A 16035-nucleotide genomic window follows, 5' to 3' on the forward strand; every position below is an offset into this window, starting at 1 on the left:
TACTTGTATTAAATTGAAAACCAGTTGTAGGTAGAAGAAAGTAAAATTCTCACTCATCAGAAGTTTAGATAGATCTTTTTGATGCTATGTAAGACAAATTATGTAACCAAGTTTCCTGATGCAGTACTAACGTAAAGCAATTAATGCAGTTTTAAAACTAAGTACGCTAAAGCTATGCTCTGATCGTTTACTTATTGTAAAAACAAGACAAAAGTGTTATTGTCGTTCGTAAACTAAAAACCGCATTAGAAAATTGCATTAGATAATAACATTAGAAAGTTTATGGATAAACTGTGATTTTAATATTTATTAATATGATTATTATTAAAATATCAGTTATATTTTACAGAAAAACGTGTTGAAAGGTTTATTTATTGAAAATAAAGAAAAGGTTTTCTATAAGATTCACAAACTAGCTTCAACATTTACGCAGAGTAGTGCTTAAAAACTGTTGATAGTTAAACGTTTGAATAGCTATTTTGTATACAACACAAAAACTTGTATCTTTATTTTTGTGTAACAGTTTAACGCGAACTGTGCTGTCAACAACAATTAAATAAATATAAAACGAAGACGCTTAATATTTTAATAATAAGTTGTTAGTAAGTTTGTGAGAACATATATATTTGTGTGCACATAGTTTTATTTATTTGAAAGGAAAGATACTTTGCAAAATAGATGAGGAAAATAATTTGATTCTTTTAACTGATCACGTGTAGAAAGACAACAAATAATTACACTTCGCCAGCTTCAACGTCCTGCTCCGGACCAGCCCACACCTTATCCGTGAGGTCTTCGTCGCCTCGCTGAGATTTTTCGAGGTCGGTCATCTTCACGGCTCCGACTTGCTGGTTCGAAGTCTTGCGCTGGCAGAACCTCCTGAAATTTTCGAACCTGCTGCCGAAGATGGCCAAGGGGATGGCCCCGATGCACAACACGGTCAGCACCACCGCCACTACCAGGTGCCCACTGCCGTAAAACAAACTGTCTTCCGCCATCTAGTGTTTAAAAAAACAATTAAATGACATGTGTAAAAGTTTGTTGCTATCATAGTTGTTTGATTTAATTTAGAAAAATTAAACTAAACAAAGCAGGTCTGGGTTTTGTAAATAGTTTTATCCGAAAAAAAAACTTACATTGTTCATGACGTCAACAACGCCGTACTTGAAGGGGTCTGTGAACTTTTTGTACGCGAAAATCAGGCAGACGCTTCCGAGCACGTAAAGCGACAGTCCGGTCAGGAGAGTTCCCCTGAGAAAGCCTCGGCTCATCGTTTCAAAAATTGAACTTCCTCTCGGCCTGTACTTTTCAAGCTCCTTCATCAGCCTAAATGGTTGAAAAAAAATTAAATAAAAACTACTACAACAACTTAAAACCGATTTGTAACGCTCACCTGTCGAACCCGTAGAAGTACTTGAGGGCGATGAGCTCAAACACGGCCACCGTCACCAGAGGCAGCTCACCGCAGAAGGAATCGAACAATCCGAGCCAATAGGTGCCGTTTCCTCCCACGAAAATAACGCACAAAATCATGGAGCAAATCACTAATGCGGCTGTTAAAAGAAAAATACAAACATTTTATTCAAAATTTTAAGCTTAATTTTTATTCCTAGTTTATCGATTAGTTATTTTGCTGCATGCTTTGATTAAAACTTATTATATTTATATTAAAAAAGCTCTCACTAAGCACAAATCTGTGATTGAACTTTTTGCCGGTGATGATCTCGTACAAGTTTTTCAAAGGGTCCATCACACCTTCCACGTTTCCGAAAATTGAGGCGACTCCCAGCAGCAGTAGCGTTGCGAAGAAGAAAGGCGCCAAAAATCGTCCCCCCATGCCCATGGATCCCAAGGTCTGAGCGAAGACAATGAAAGCTAATCCAGTGCCTCCAACGTCAGTCTGAAGTAAAGATGTTTTTGTTTAATGCAGTTTCCAAATTTATTTAATATTTTTAAATTGTCTTTGCGTAAAACAGTATATAAAAATTTAAATGAGTCAATACTACAGTTTTAGTTTTAAAAGGTGTTTAAAACTTTAGCATTTCTTTAAAAACAACCTCTCCGAGCTTTTCGGTAACGTTGCAGGCTTGAAAGGTTCCAGTGCTGTTCCACTGAGAGTAGTCAGTTTTGTTGTCGGCTCCGTTCCACTGTTGCAGCTCATCGGTTAACACACCGTCCTCCGGTATCGCCACATTTGCTAGTGCCATGTTGCTGTGGTAGCATAAGTAAAAATAAATATTTCAATAAAACTACTTTAAACAAATTGTCGTGCCATGTTTGTAGAAATATTTTTTTTAACTAATCATAAAATGAAAATACTGCTTTAACATCTCATGTTTTATTCTAATGATATCTTATAAAATAATTTAATTAAAAGCACAACAACATGGTTAGTACAAGATTAGACTTTTAACTATCTAAAAAAACTATGTTATCAAAAACAGCTAGGTTTACGTCACACTTAAATTATGGAAATTATTCAAAGAGTTATTACTCATACCGTTGAAAAAGGTTAAAAGTTCAAACTCACTCGAACACGCACTGCTTGTACAGCTGCTCGGCCTGGTAGCCCCTGACGCTGAAGACAATGACGGCGGCGCTGAGGGACACCATGCTGTTGACGGTGGCGATGAGCCAGGCGTTCATCTGCACGTTCGAGCTGCGCTTCTGCTTGCTGGCGAACGCGATCATGCCGCCGAAGCCGATAGAGAGCGAGAAGAAGATCTGCGAGGCGGCGGTCAGCCACGTCTTCGGGTTCGCCAGCATGGTGATCTGAGATTGAATTGTTGTTTTGAATTTACAGAGAAAAGGTTTGAGCAAACACACGTGTTCTGAATGTCGTTGGAAAACAGTTTGGTATTAAGTGTTGATCTGAACATATAAATCTGATTATATAAAACCTGACAACAAACTAACATCGGGTTTTATCAAGCTGCTGATGCCGTAAAAAGACCCGGGCAGCGACACCGCGTGGAACAGCAGCACCAGGAGTATGAGGATGGGGGCGATGGTGGTGAACTTGACCGTCTTCTCGAACGTCTTCAGGCCCTTGCACATGGCCAAGTATACGAACGCCCACGCGGCCACCACCGCTCCGTAGATGTGCCACTGGATGCCGCCCCACACTCCGATGTTAGGCGTTATGTGCAGCGTGTCTTGGAACCTGCGAAGTTGTGATGTTATGGAAGCCTTAAATGTTTTATGTAATAAATCCTGTTCATATAAACAAATGCATGTTGTTTATTGAACGACAAAAAAAAGCTCAAAAAGTTTAGTCCAAGGACCTGGTGCATAAAAAAGCCTTTCGGTTATCGAGTTATACATTAGTGCAGTATAACGTCATGTCCAGGACGTTAAACTGTACTGTGAACTTTTAAGTATAGTGATCTATACTTAAAAAAAAGTCAAGTATGTACTATAAACAACAAAATTACTTTAAAATCTTTAAGCTTCAAGTTTGAACCAATTGCAAAGCAGTGTCTGTTTTATCTAATATATGTATAGACTTTATATACACTACTTTGCAATTAGTTCAATTATATATATATATATATAAAATAAGGTTGTTATTTAAACTTAAACACCTTCTACTGAGCCACACTTGAAGGGCTTTTAAATAATTTATTAGAAAAATAAGATTTCAAAAATACTGGTTACACGTGTTTCATAAGACTAGACGTCTTAATCTTCAACCAGCTAAATTTAAAATAAATGGCACTTTGCTAAACATAAAAGCAAAAGTTATACAAAAAAACACAAATCAGTATGACTTAATATTGTGCATTACAGTATGCATTACATCACATTTCATTGCATTACTGAAATGCATTACATTTCAGTACGAAAATCAATCTACCTTCTAACTTTCAAACAACTAAAATTAACAAAAACAACAGTTAAATGACTATAAAATACTTCAAAATTTATTGTATTTTTAGAGGAGCTTTTTCATATGTCCACATGAATTCACTCCTCTTATTTAAACAACCTTTCTTTTTTAACGCTTACATAACGGCTGTTGATTCTTTTAAGCACATCCTACAAACAATTATTGAAAGACAGATAATTGAAAGAGATGAAAATAAAATATCTTCAACTATCTGTCCTAATATATAGTTACTCAGTGAAGTTTTATGAATTTTTGCCAGTTAATTGTCAATTAGTAAATTAATTTTTTCACAAGCCGTTTCGCGTGATTTTTGATAGTTTCAAAATTACGTCATAATCTATTTATGCTAAAGTTTTTAACTATCATTTGTGTGTTTTGTTTTGTGCTTTGTTTTGAACTTGTTTTGAAGCTGATGAGTGCATAAGCACGAAACTCGAGTCCTTTAAGTTTTACATCTTGAAATAAACCTTTATATATATATATATATATATATATATATATGTATGTAAATCTAAACATTATTGCTTAAGTTTGAATTTCGATGGCACTAACCAGAAAAACTTTGCGGAATCTTTGGCTACACAGGTGAGGTTGCTTGCAGCTAGCACATCGGGTTCCGGGCATTTTGACCATGGCAACTCGGTCCAGCTTGCGGTAAACTAAATATTTAAGTTGTATTCAGTAAAATGATTTTAGTTTGCAAAATTCTTTTTACTAACCACTCCTCTAACTAAGTAGTAGGCGACCCATCCGAGGATACACGAGTAGTACAACTGAATCAGAAACGAAATCATCATTCCGCAAACTCCGATTCCTATGATAAGTTACACTATTTAGAATTAAAAAAAATTAACTGACTTAATAAAATCTTTGTACAGTTACTAAAGGTTTAACTAAAACTTCTTTTTAACGTCTTTAAATATGCTTTATATTTAGGAGTTTAGAGTTATTACCGGCCATGGCCGAATGAACAGACATCCACGTTTTGACGTTGCCCTTGCGGATCACCTGTCCCATTGACAGCTCCATAAACAGGAGGGGAACGCCCCCGATCAGAAAGAAGAACAGGTAGGGAATCAGAAAGGCACCTGAAATATACTTAAATTAAAAACGCGTTATCAAACCGAGTGGTTTTTAATAATTACTTTTTCTTTATTAGTTTTGAAGATTTGTGAAGTAAGTAAATTCATACTATCAATCTTAGCTATTTTAAATTCTATCTTTTAAGCATAATGTTTTGAATTAAAAACTAGAAACATTTCTTAGCAAACAAAAACAAAACACGAACCTCCGCCGTTTTGCTGGAGGGTCATCGGGAACCTCCAGAAGTTTCCGAGTCCGACGGCGAAACCTATGGTGGTGAGGAGAAAGGACCACTTGGATCCGTAAGTCTCACCTTCTCCGTCGTCCTCATCATCGTCTTCGCTCGGCTCGCTTGCATCTTTCAGCTCCACTTTCGGAGCCGACTCCTCGGGTTGGCTGGTTGATGCAGAAACGTTCTCTTCAACCGTTTCTACAAAAGAAGTGCTTTTCGTTTCGGTACTTTCCGCAGGAACGTCAGTAACTTTGGCAGGACTTTCAGCAACTTCTGCACCTTTGACAGGACTTTCAGCAACTTCTGCAACTTTGGCAGGATTTTCAGGAAGTTCTGCAACTTTGACAGGACTTTCAGGAAGTTCTGCAATTTTGACAGGACTTTCAGGAAGTTCTGCAATTTTGACAGGACTTTCAGGAAGTTCCTTCGCTTCTACGGGAGCCTCTGCGCAGTTTTCTTGCTCAGAAATTTCTTTGTTGTTTTTGTTTTCACTTTCCATGACTTGTTTAATCTTGCAAGAAATGATTTTCAAATAGTTTGAGTCAGGCTACTTTTATACAAGAGTTAACAGCAATTAACAACTGTTGTATAAGTGGTATTAAAACTATTAAATTCGTGTGCAAAAGGTTTAAGTTATTTACGTTTTTAGGCTTATGTTTACAAGTTATTTGTTGAAGTAAGTATTTTTAATACAGTAATAAGACAATTTTGCATGTTTTAAGTTTTTTATACATATTTAAATGTGTAAGTATTTATAATAATATAGATGTGAATAAATTAGAAATAACTTAGTTTAAAGTTAATTAGCTATTTATTAATGTTAATCCTTAACTTATTAATTAACAAACAGTTCTTTAGCGCAATATTACTTAATTAGGTAATTTTTAGTTTTGATAATGTTTAATACTTTTACTTTACCATTTTATTTACTTTTTTTAAAACGAATCTTTAAAAAATTTATTTTTCATTTTGTTTAATATTCTACAAAAGCACTTTTTAAACTTTATTTAAGAAGTCGTATTTTAAGTATATTAAATCAATAAAATACCAAATCTAATACCTTGCATAGTTTACTAATATTTTTAAGTTTAAACCATTAACATTTAATACGATCGAAATTTTGCACTAGGTACCAGGTTAACTTTACATTTTTCTAAATAAGAAAGTTAATTAGTCTATAATCAAACTTTAGTCGAGGTACAGTATAATAGAAAAAAAAATTTGCAACATTTCTTCACAGTTGTGTTTGTGTCGAAGATAAATATAAGTAATTTACATACTTTTGTAAATTTTACACTGAACTGTAACATAGACTCAACTAAAACAAAAATTTACACAAAAAAAGCTTTAACAGAGAACATTTTCAATAGAAACAGTAAAAGGTATGCTTGATTTAATTAGTATCTATCAATGTAAAAACAAGAACAAATATTTAAAAATATCAGAAAAAGTAAGTTTCTTACTTATCCAAAAAACGTTAGTAAAAACTAAACTAGCTACTACATATGTATAAAATGTTGTGCACAAAAAGTTTTTATTAACATTAAACAGTTTTAACTAATTTTGATCTAATTTACAGTTTATAATTAACAATTTTTATCAAATTAAATTAAATGCTAATTATATATTTGAATTACTGAAATATGTTGTTTATAATTTCTTCGCTCAACCTAAATCTGATTTTAACGTCGCTTAATCTACTTAATAAATCAAAGTTAACTTAAATTGTTTATTATTAAAATTTTACGTTAATTATTTTTCCTGTCTTTGTTTTTAATAAACAACAGTTTCAAGTCTAAAAAATTTCTAATTTTTTGAAATGCTAATAGAATTCAAAACAAACCAATGCCATAATTGAACTTTTATATTATACTATTGATAAATTTATAAAAACATATTTGTTATTCTTTGATTTTTTTATTATTTTTGTATGTATTTTTGATTATAAAATAAAATAAAACAACTTAAATTGAAATACTTAACTTCAATGCCTCTTAAGTAATTAATTTTAAATTTGCTAATATGTTCTAGTCTTAAGTTAAAGTGTTTAAACACAACAATTGACTTAAGTTTAGTTTTAAATGTGAACTTTTGTTGTCAAATTTAACTAAAAGACATCTTTACCAAGAGCTTGTTTGTTAAACAAAAACTAAAAACATATACAATTTCAGCTTAATTATCATAACACTTTAGTTTAAAAAATATTGAAATATGAAAAATATCAACGGAGTTTTTTAGATCCAAAACTTTTTGAATTTAAACTAGACTCTAATTAAAATGTAAGGTTAATATACATAGACAAATTAAAAATGTAGTTTTTAACATTGGTTGTTAACTCACACTTATAACAAAAACCCTTTTATAACTTTGGCAAAATATTTATAAAATAATACACTAGACAGTTTATTATGATAACAAATACAATACTCTTTTTAATAAAAACTTATATTAGCAGCAACCATTTTCTATTGCAAATACTCTTACAATGTTTTTTTTTTTAATGCTTTGTTTTAGAATTTTAAAATTAACTATCAAATTTCTATAATTACTAAAATATTTATTTAAGAATGTGTATATATAGATATATTTATAGAAATTCGTTTTAAGTAGCGTGAATTTTCAGGCAGTCGTTCATAAAAAGTATTTTGTTAAGGTTTAGAGTTCAAACAATTTTACTGAATACTGAGTTTTACCTTTTTGTAACTAAGTATCTGCATACACAAGCTATGAGTAGAATTTAAATATCACAGTACAATTTAAAATTAATAAAGAACTTTTTGTAAGTTGTAGTGCTACAGTAACTACAAAATCTAATAATCTATAAACATGTTATCTTAAATGTTTAAAAAATTGTATTAGCTCCAACACTTTATTTTTGTTTTTAAATCTTAGAATTTTTTTAGGTTTAAATTAAGTTAAATCTGGATTCTAAAAATATTTAAACTATTAATGCAAATTCTAAGTAGATAAAAAGAGGTACTTTGTAACAAATTATACTAATCTTGCTGTTATTACAACTATAATGTTTGATGAGTTTTAAACTAGTTTTCATATCACATAAAAACACCAAACTTATTTAAAAGTAAACGTAATTATTTTAAAAAAAACATTATTAGTTACACATTTGGTTTGCACATGATTTTCTTACAAAATCTGACATGTAAAATTATACATAAACTAATATCCTCTTTATTAACTATAAAGATAAGTCGTGTTTTGAAAAATTTGATTATATTAAAAATATGGTTGCCATCCTTGAGTCAAGAATTGCTTTTACTGCTTACCTTAAAGTAGGGGTCAGAAACTTTGTCCATCAAAGCCAAAATCTTTGACAAGCAAGTTACTTTTCATCTCAAAACGAACTTTTTTTGAAACAATAAAAAGGTTTTTTTGTTAAAAACTAACAGTTGACTACTAATATAATATCAACAATTACTATAACAAGTAATTAAAATAGTTACGCATATCTATTGCTTATTTTGTCGCATTTTTTATTTTAAATTTTATTTTTACGGTGATTACTAAAAGTATACTGTGGTCCGCAGAAGTACTTTTTATACATCGCGGCCCGTAAGCAACATTTATAGGAAAGTTGGTCCCCGACTTATAAAAGGCTTCCGAGTTTTGGATTAAAGCTAAATTTGGAACAGTTGTAGTTTTTTTTTTAAGCCTGCATCAAAAAAAAAAGATTACTTATATAACATACACTCATAGAATAAACATAAAATAATTAGCTCATTTTTTATAAAATGAAATGAATTTCACCACCTTTACAATTAATCTTACGTATCTGTAAAATAAGTTATAAAACAAAACTTTTAATGTTTTTATGGTTGCTTTCTAAAATTTTGTGTCGAAAAATCAGATTTACTTTAAAGAAATCTACGACAAAAATAATTAAAATTTTATCTATTCTGCTCTTATTGTTTATGAAAATTAGCTAAAAAGTTTTTTTAAAAAACAACTTTCTATTAATAACAATTTCTAAACTTTTCTACAAGTTATACTTAAAGCTTAAGCGTTTTTTTTTGTATTCGTCCTAAATCTAATTAAAATATTTTATAAAAGTTATTGTTGGTTTAAACTTTTTTTTTCAAAATTAAATGAAACTAAGTTATTAATTTGATTCAAATGTTCAACAATGAAAAAATTCAGTTACATGACATTTCAAATTCGGACAACTCAGATTCCGACAATTCAAGTTCTTAAAAGAATATTTGAAATACTTTACTACTGAAATAAATTTGAGAAAAATAAAAAATAAATATGTAAATCTTATTCATATCTACAAGCCACTTTTTTTCTTTTTTGCAAAATCTTAAACATTTTACAAGTTATTTTAAAATTACTAAAAATAACTACAGATGTTTTTGTGTTAAAACTTTATTCCGACTAACGGCGTTTCACTGCTCTCAAATAAATTTAAGAACAGATCTACGGAGTCTATAAAATATTAACATATATTAGAAAAAAAAGCATGTATAATTATGTTTAGTGTTTATGTGGAATAATATATGTTTTTATTCCATATAAACACTATTCATATTTATACATGCTTTTTTTCTAATGTGTGTTAATATTTTATAGACTCCGTAGATCTGTTCTTAAATTTATTTGAGAGCAATGAAACGCTGGTAGTTGAAATAAAGTTTTAACACAAATACATCTGTGGTATATATTCTGATAAGCTTAGCTTATCAGGATCTCCAGGATTTAACGCCTTTTAACGTTAAATCTTAAAATAACTATGTTTTTTACATTATTTAAGCCATGTCTCAAAAAATACTTAATGTTTTGCCAAAAGATAAAAATGGCTTGTAGATATTAATAGGACCTACATCTGTATTTTTTACATTTGACAAATATACATAATTTTTTTAGTAGTGGCCCTTTTAATTTTTTTTTTTTTAATTTTAGTTGTCGGAATTTAAACTGTCCGAATTTGAATAGTCGTGCACCCAAAAAGTTCCTAACTTATATTTTAGTCCTTGCAAGTAACGGCTTAAATTCACAAACTAACTGTGACTTTGTTTTTAAAATTTCATACAATGACTTAGTGTATCAGATTGGTCAGTACTAAAAAGATAATAATGACAGTATATACAACTAATTAAATTTATTAGCTGATTTGTTTAGATAGAACATTTAAATTTCCAAATTCAACCAGCAAAAATATTTTAAGATTTGTCTGAAAGTTTTGATAATGAAACTAAAGCTTAACTTAATATTATTCAACGTAAAAATGCAAAGAGAATGCGATGAGACTTTTTATGGAGCATTTCAGGTAGATTTCGGTAGACCGAGTATTTTTGTGCTGTATATAATATATGTAATGATGTATATTTTGGGTAAAAATTGCACAAAAAAATTCAGAAATATGTCACAGTGAAAAGATAACTAAACAGCATTACATAAAACATTTCTTTAATAAATGTCTCCGTTAAAAGTGCTTTAGCTAGTATTTCGAGTTTGTTTTTATAAAAATACATGAAAAAGCGTCTCGACCTATAAAAAGTGCAATTTGTTTGTGATTTTTATTTGTATGCAAATATTATCACATGCATGAAAACTACTTTTCACTGTTTTAATAAGTTTTAATAAACTGTACAAGTAATTATATGGTGGGTCATTTTTAAAAGATGTAACTTTATTTAAGTCATGGGTACTTTCAAATTACAATTAAAAAAGAAAACAAACTTCGCATGTTGCTACTAATGGTTTTAAAATTAGATTTTGACACTTTATTTATAATGATCCCATAAGTATAATGATATTTGTCTATATTATGATTATCTTTTATACATAGAGTTTTTGAAGGGTGTGTATAGGTGAGCGAAAATGAGGAAAAATTAATTTATTTAGTTTTAAGCTTAACTTAAAGGGGTTATTTGCAATGTTTTCGTAAACAAAAACCTCGTAAACTTTTAAATTATCGTAAACTGTATATTATATTTATTTGATTAAAACTTAAAACTAGTCATATAAGTCTAAAATTTAATTTGTAAGCTGAAGTTACTCCAAAAACTAGCAGTAGGATTTTAATGGAGCCATGTATCTTTCAACATTTTTTAATGTAGTTTGATAAAGTTTCTATTCAGCGTGACTAATTTTGTTACTCTTTTGTGAAATTCTACCCAAATATTGAGCAAAATATTGGAACCTTTTTTTTGGAAATTTTCTGCAAATACACAAATAGAAAAGACTTTATTAAAGATGCACCATAAAAGATGCTTCAAAAAAATTCCTATCCAGAGAGTGAGATGAAGAAACGACGTTTTTGGTGTTTTGTTAAAAAAGGTTTTGTGCAGAAAAGGTTGTTGTTAGATTGAAAGCGAGAAAGATAGTTATCATTGACGACTGTTTCTTGTCTTTAATACAAATTTATAGAATCTGACCTGAGTGTTAAGATTGATTTTATAATAAGATATAGTTGCTGCGCTTACGAGAACCTCGTGACAGTTGCCGGTAGAATTGTAGCCCTTTATTTCATCTATTATAATGTTGTTACCGCATTTTTATTCGTACTGTATATAAATTACCTCGCACATATTCAATTAATATTATAATATTTATCTGACGGGCCATCTAAACACCTATACCATTAAAATTAATCACGATATTCTAAATTTTGTCAAATCGCTTATCGCTGGGAGAAATCAATAAGAGAACTACAAGATTTTAATCGCGCGAAAAAAAAACTATTCACCCTCCTAGCTTGAACAAGAACCAAACCAAGGGTTTAACTTTAAATTAGATTATGTAATTACGTCAATTTAAACTAAACATTTAATTTTTGCTTTGTCGATTTTTTTTAATGTTATTAATGTGTTTAATAACAGCACAACTTGGTGATAGCTTTGAGTTTAAACTATTTCAAAACTTAAAAAACATGTAATCAAAGTAAAATTTTACATACTATATCCTTAAAACAGCAAATTGTAAATAATTAAAAAAATATTTACTGTTTTAATAAGTGCAAAATAGCTAACTGTGAAACAAACTACAGTTAATCAGTAAACAATAAACATATTTTGAAAGGGAAAGCAAAAACCATCAAAATACATTTAGTTCTGTGGACTTCATCGGGTAGTTACGAAATGAGATGTTTAATTTCTTTAAAATTTAACATTTTGTAATTACCATTGCTTTTTTATTAATTTGTCTAAAGATTTAAATGTTTTGTCTTCTGTGCGGCCTGTAAGATATTATTTTTAGAAAAGTTATTGTTTTTCAAAAGTTTCGATTTGTGTACTTGTCTTAGTATTACTTAAAAATATAAAAATACATCTTAAATTGTAGTTGTACTTTATTATGCTAGTTTTAACATAACACAAATACGGTAATAGAAAAACTTGCTTACTCATAGAACTTTTTAGTTTTTAGGTTGTTGTTTAAAGGTAATAGACTTAATTAGTTTCAGACAACTATAACTTTAAATAAGAAAAATTATAAAGAAAATAAATTATAGTAACTTTATATTGCTTTGTGTAATACTGCGATAATTTTTCAATAAAAGTTCTAGTCGGCTAAACAAATTAAAAAACTAGTTTGGGTAAAAAATTAAGATAAAAAAGCTTGAAAAAGATTGATAAATGTTTTGTTGTCTAATAATGTTTAATGTATTTGCGTTTAATTTTCAGTATAACTTATCGGTGATCATCGTTTGATTATAGTTACAAGTGACACATGAATTAAAAAGGTTTTAAATTGAATTGATAAACAAAACAAATTTGATAAACGAAAAGTATTTCAATTTGAAAAAACTGAAACTGTTTCACAAATTAGTTAAATGATTTGAGTTTTCACTAAAACGTAAATTAAGGATTTATATTTATAAAAATTTATATTTTGTCTGTTTTTTTAATTTCTCTATGTAACACAAAACAGATAATAATGTAAAAGTTTTAGCAACTTTTTATTTGCTTCAAATTGCTGAACTTTTTAGATCGTACTGTTCTCTAAACTTTTTTTTAACAACAAAAAAAAATATTGAAAAGTAGTTAATTGTAAAACTTTTTGCTAAAATAATCAAAAATGTCAAGTATAACTTGTTGTCTTTACTGATAAAGATTGTTTTAACTCGTTTAATAATCAAGTTTACGTTTTTTTATTTTATAGCAAAAATTTAAGATAAATTGCTAACTATTGTATTAATTTTGTTAACGTTTTTCATATTTTTCATAATTTATAATTTCTAAAGTTTTGATGTTAATATCCATAAAGTTCCAAGTAGGGTTAGGCCATATGTATCAGGAAAAAATTTCTAGTAAGCATGTATGTACAAAAAAAAACAATTTTCACTTATTTTAAACAACAAAACTAAAGTAAGAAAAACAAAGTGGTTGTTTCGTTTTTAAATTCAAGCTTTTACTGGAATTGGTGATAGCTATGAGCAGATTTAAATTAGTATATAATTGTATAGCACTTTTCAATGAATGAGGTATTAAACCAATTTAAAGAAATAGTTTTAGCTGTAACTATTGTTTTTATCAGTCTTTAACCTTACAATAATTTAAAAGCTTAATAATATAGCCTTTTTCTTAGATAGATTAGCTGTTTTTTAATGCCTTAATGTAAAAATTTAATAATCATAGTTTAGTGATTACGATAGAAACTTATTTTTAAATGTAAATCTTTTACACCAGAGGAAAAAAAATCTTTTATAAGTCTCGGGTCATCATGAAGTGCACTGTAAAAAAGAATCTCCCGCAGTATACTGTTGTTTTATAAAAATTGTAAAAACAAGAATATTACGATTTTAAACTAAACATGTGATAAAATATGTAACACGAGAAAATTTTATACAGTTAATAATAAATCAAGAGCTTAGTTTAAACTTTTACCGAAAAAATATTTATAAAAATGTATGTTTTAGCTGAAAAGCACATCGTTAAAGATTTTTACTTCAGGGCCATGTTTGACCTGTACTTCAACCGACCATGCTTAACACAGTTGGTTAAAAAGTTATATTTTTTTCGTTAAATTATTTTAAGGAACTTATTATAATTGACATGTACGATGTTTTTAAATAGTTTAGTAAAATGTTTAAAAAATACTCTAATTCAAGTAGTCATAAAAGTGTACAACATACAATTAGTTTTTTTTTTTGAACAGCCTTAAAATGTCTAAAAAAACATAAAGTTCTTACTACAAACTATTTAAAACAAATCGTTAATTACTTTTTAACTCAGTTATTTTTCTTTATCTAGTTCGTTATGTGTTATTCAAACTTTTAAATATAAACATTTTTATGCCTAAGCTTTTTAACTACTTTTTTTCAAAAAAATAAAGAGTGCACGTTTAGCAACAATCAGTAAACGTCAGTGGAGGCTGGAGATTAAACAAAAGTAGTAATTTCGTTTTTTATAAAATTAATTTAAAAAGCATATGTCAATAAAAAAAAAGTGTACTTTATAAACAGATGTTTACAAACACAATCGTAAATGTATCCTTAAGTACAGTTATTTTATCTTACAGTGATTAAAAAAAATATCAAACTTGTAAATGGTTTCCATGTTTTGCTAAAATTGTTTTTACTTATATTTCATTTATCTGCGTTTTGATTCCTACTTATTTTTACAACTAAAAGCTCTGCGATGATAATTTTATAAATAGGTGAAAACCAAACGATTTTATTTTTAAACTTATTTAAGTCTGCGGTCTTAATTTTTCAGAGTAAATTTAGGAAAGCATGATTTTGAAATTAAACTCATCATATTTTTGACAAAATTTATATATCCAACTTACTTTTAAAAATAAGACTAATAAATTTATTATTCAACAAACACTCTAAAATGTGTTGTTTAATTTTTTTAATTTAACTTTTTATCTATGTTTACAGTAGTATATTAGGTAGTATATCATATCGAAAATAAGAAAGTTATAATTTACTCTGGTTGTCTTACAGAATTTAATTTTTGTAGCTTTTATTTTTTTTATTTTAGGCTATTTTGAATTAAATTAAAAGTAAATTAGTAGTAGAAAATGTCTACTTCACTGTTATTTTTCGTGTAATTGCATAACAGCCTTAAAGATATACATGTTATTATAAATGATATTTTTTTCAAATTATACAGTAAAAAAGATTTTTTAAACTCTATTGAAGAATACCATTAAATTTTAAACGTTAACAGTGTCATATTGTAAGCTTGTATCAAATTATCTTTACTATATTTACAAAGTTGCTTTATAAAGAAAAATAAAAATTTTTAAATCTTATGCAAACTTTTTTAAAAGTATCTGATTCAATTTAAATAGTTTATCACTGATATAGAAAGTTTTTCAAAAAGTTTTATTATGTATAAAAATAAAGGCAGCATAATAATACAAGTATACGTAAAAAGAAAACTAAAATTAATTTTACTTCTTCAATGGTATTTAATAAAAAAAGGTTGATATAGTTATAGAAATATTTGCAATTAAAAATAATTCTTATTATTGTTGTTCATTTTTTCACTTGTTAAGTTTTATATAATAGCTTAAAACTACTTTAAAGTTTAGAACAAAAAGTGGTACAATTGATAAAAACTTTTTTAAATGTTTTAAAATTTTTCAGTGCTTTTAAAACTCCTTAAAAAGTAAAACAGTGAAGTAATTATAAAATAAGTAAGGTAATAAAAAAGTAAGTTATATAATTTATTAGCTAACACTTTTTATCTAAACTGCATAACTAAAACGAAATCATTTACAAACTTCAACACAGTTTCGTTAAAGATACTTAAAATTTAAACAAAAAAAAGTAATTTGTATAAAATGCAAATAATATCTGTAAATTCTTTACTTTTTTAAAACTTCAAAAATATTTAAAATATTCATACTTTAAGAGGTAAAA

General features: G+C 28.3%; 1 protein-coding gene across 1 annotated transcript; it reads right to left on the reverse strand.

The window, feature by feature from the left end:
* Nucleotides 1-734: 734 nt before the first annotated feature.
* LOC145833032 (sodium-dependent neutral amino acid transporter B(0)AT1-like) lies at nt 735-5703 on the reverse strand. The gene is made up of 11 exons (XM_082940233.1): nt 5178-5703; nt 4843-4977; nt 4609-4703; nt 4442-4548; nt 2917-3163; nt 2531-2772; nt 2058-2211; nt 1684-1900; nt 1394-1553; nt 1137-1326; nt 735-998 (listed from the first exon to the last, which is right to left on the reverse strand). The coding sequence occupies exons 1-11, from the start codon at nt 5701-5703 to the stop codon at nt 735-737; spliced, it is 2337 nt and encodes a 778-aa protein (XP_082796359.1).
* Between the last annotated feature and the right edge of the window lie 10332 nt (nt 5704-16035).

The sequence above is a fragment of the Thalia democratica genome, chromosome 4, assembly GCF_965202585.1.
Source record: "Thalia democratica chromosome 4, ktThaDemo2.hap1.1, whole genome shotgun sequence".
NCBI classification, from domain to species: Eukaryota; Metazoa; Chordata; class Thaliacea; order Salpida; family Salpidae; genus Thalia; species Thalia democratica.

What these genes read in the sequence shown, in the direction of transcription:
- LOC145833032 (XM_082940233.1), bottom strand. Translation starts at nt 5,703, where the DNA reads ATGGAAAGTGAAAACAAAAACAACAAAGAAATTTCTGAGCAAGAAAAC. An exon ending in ACTACTTAGTTAGAGGAGTG is followed by an intron (nt 4,549 to 4,608) that starts GTTAGTAAAAAG and finishes TTAAATATTTAG; the next exon opens with TTTACCGCAAGCTGGACCGA. An exon ending in CAATCACAGATTTGTGCTTA is followed by an intron (nt 1,554 to 1,683) that starts GTGAGAGCTTTT and finishes TTCTTTTAACAG; the next exon opens with CCGCATTAGTGATTTGCTCC.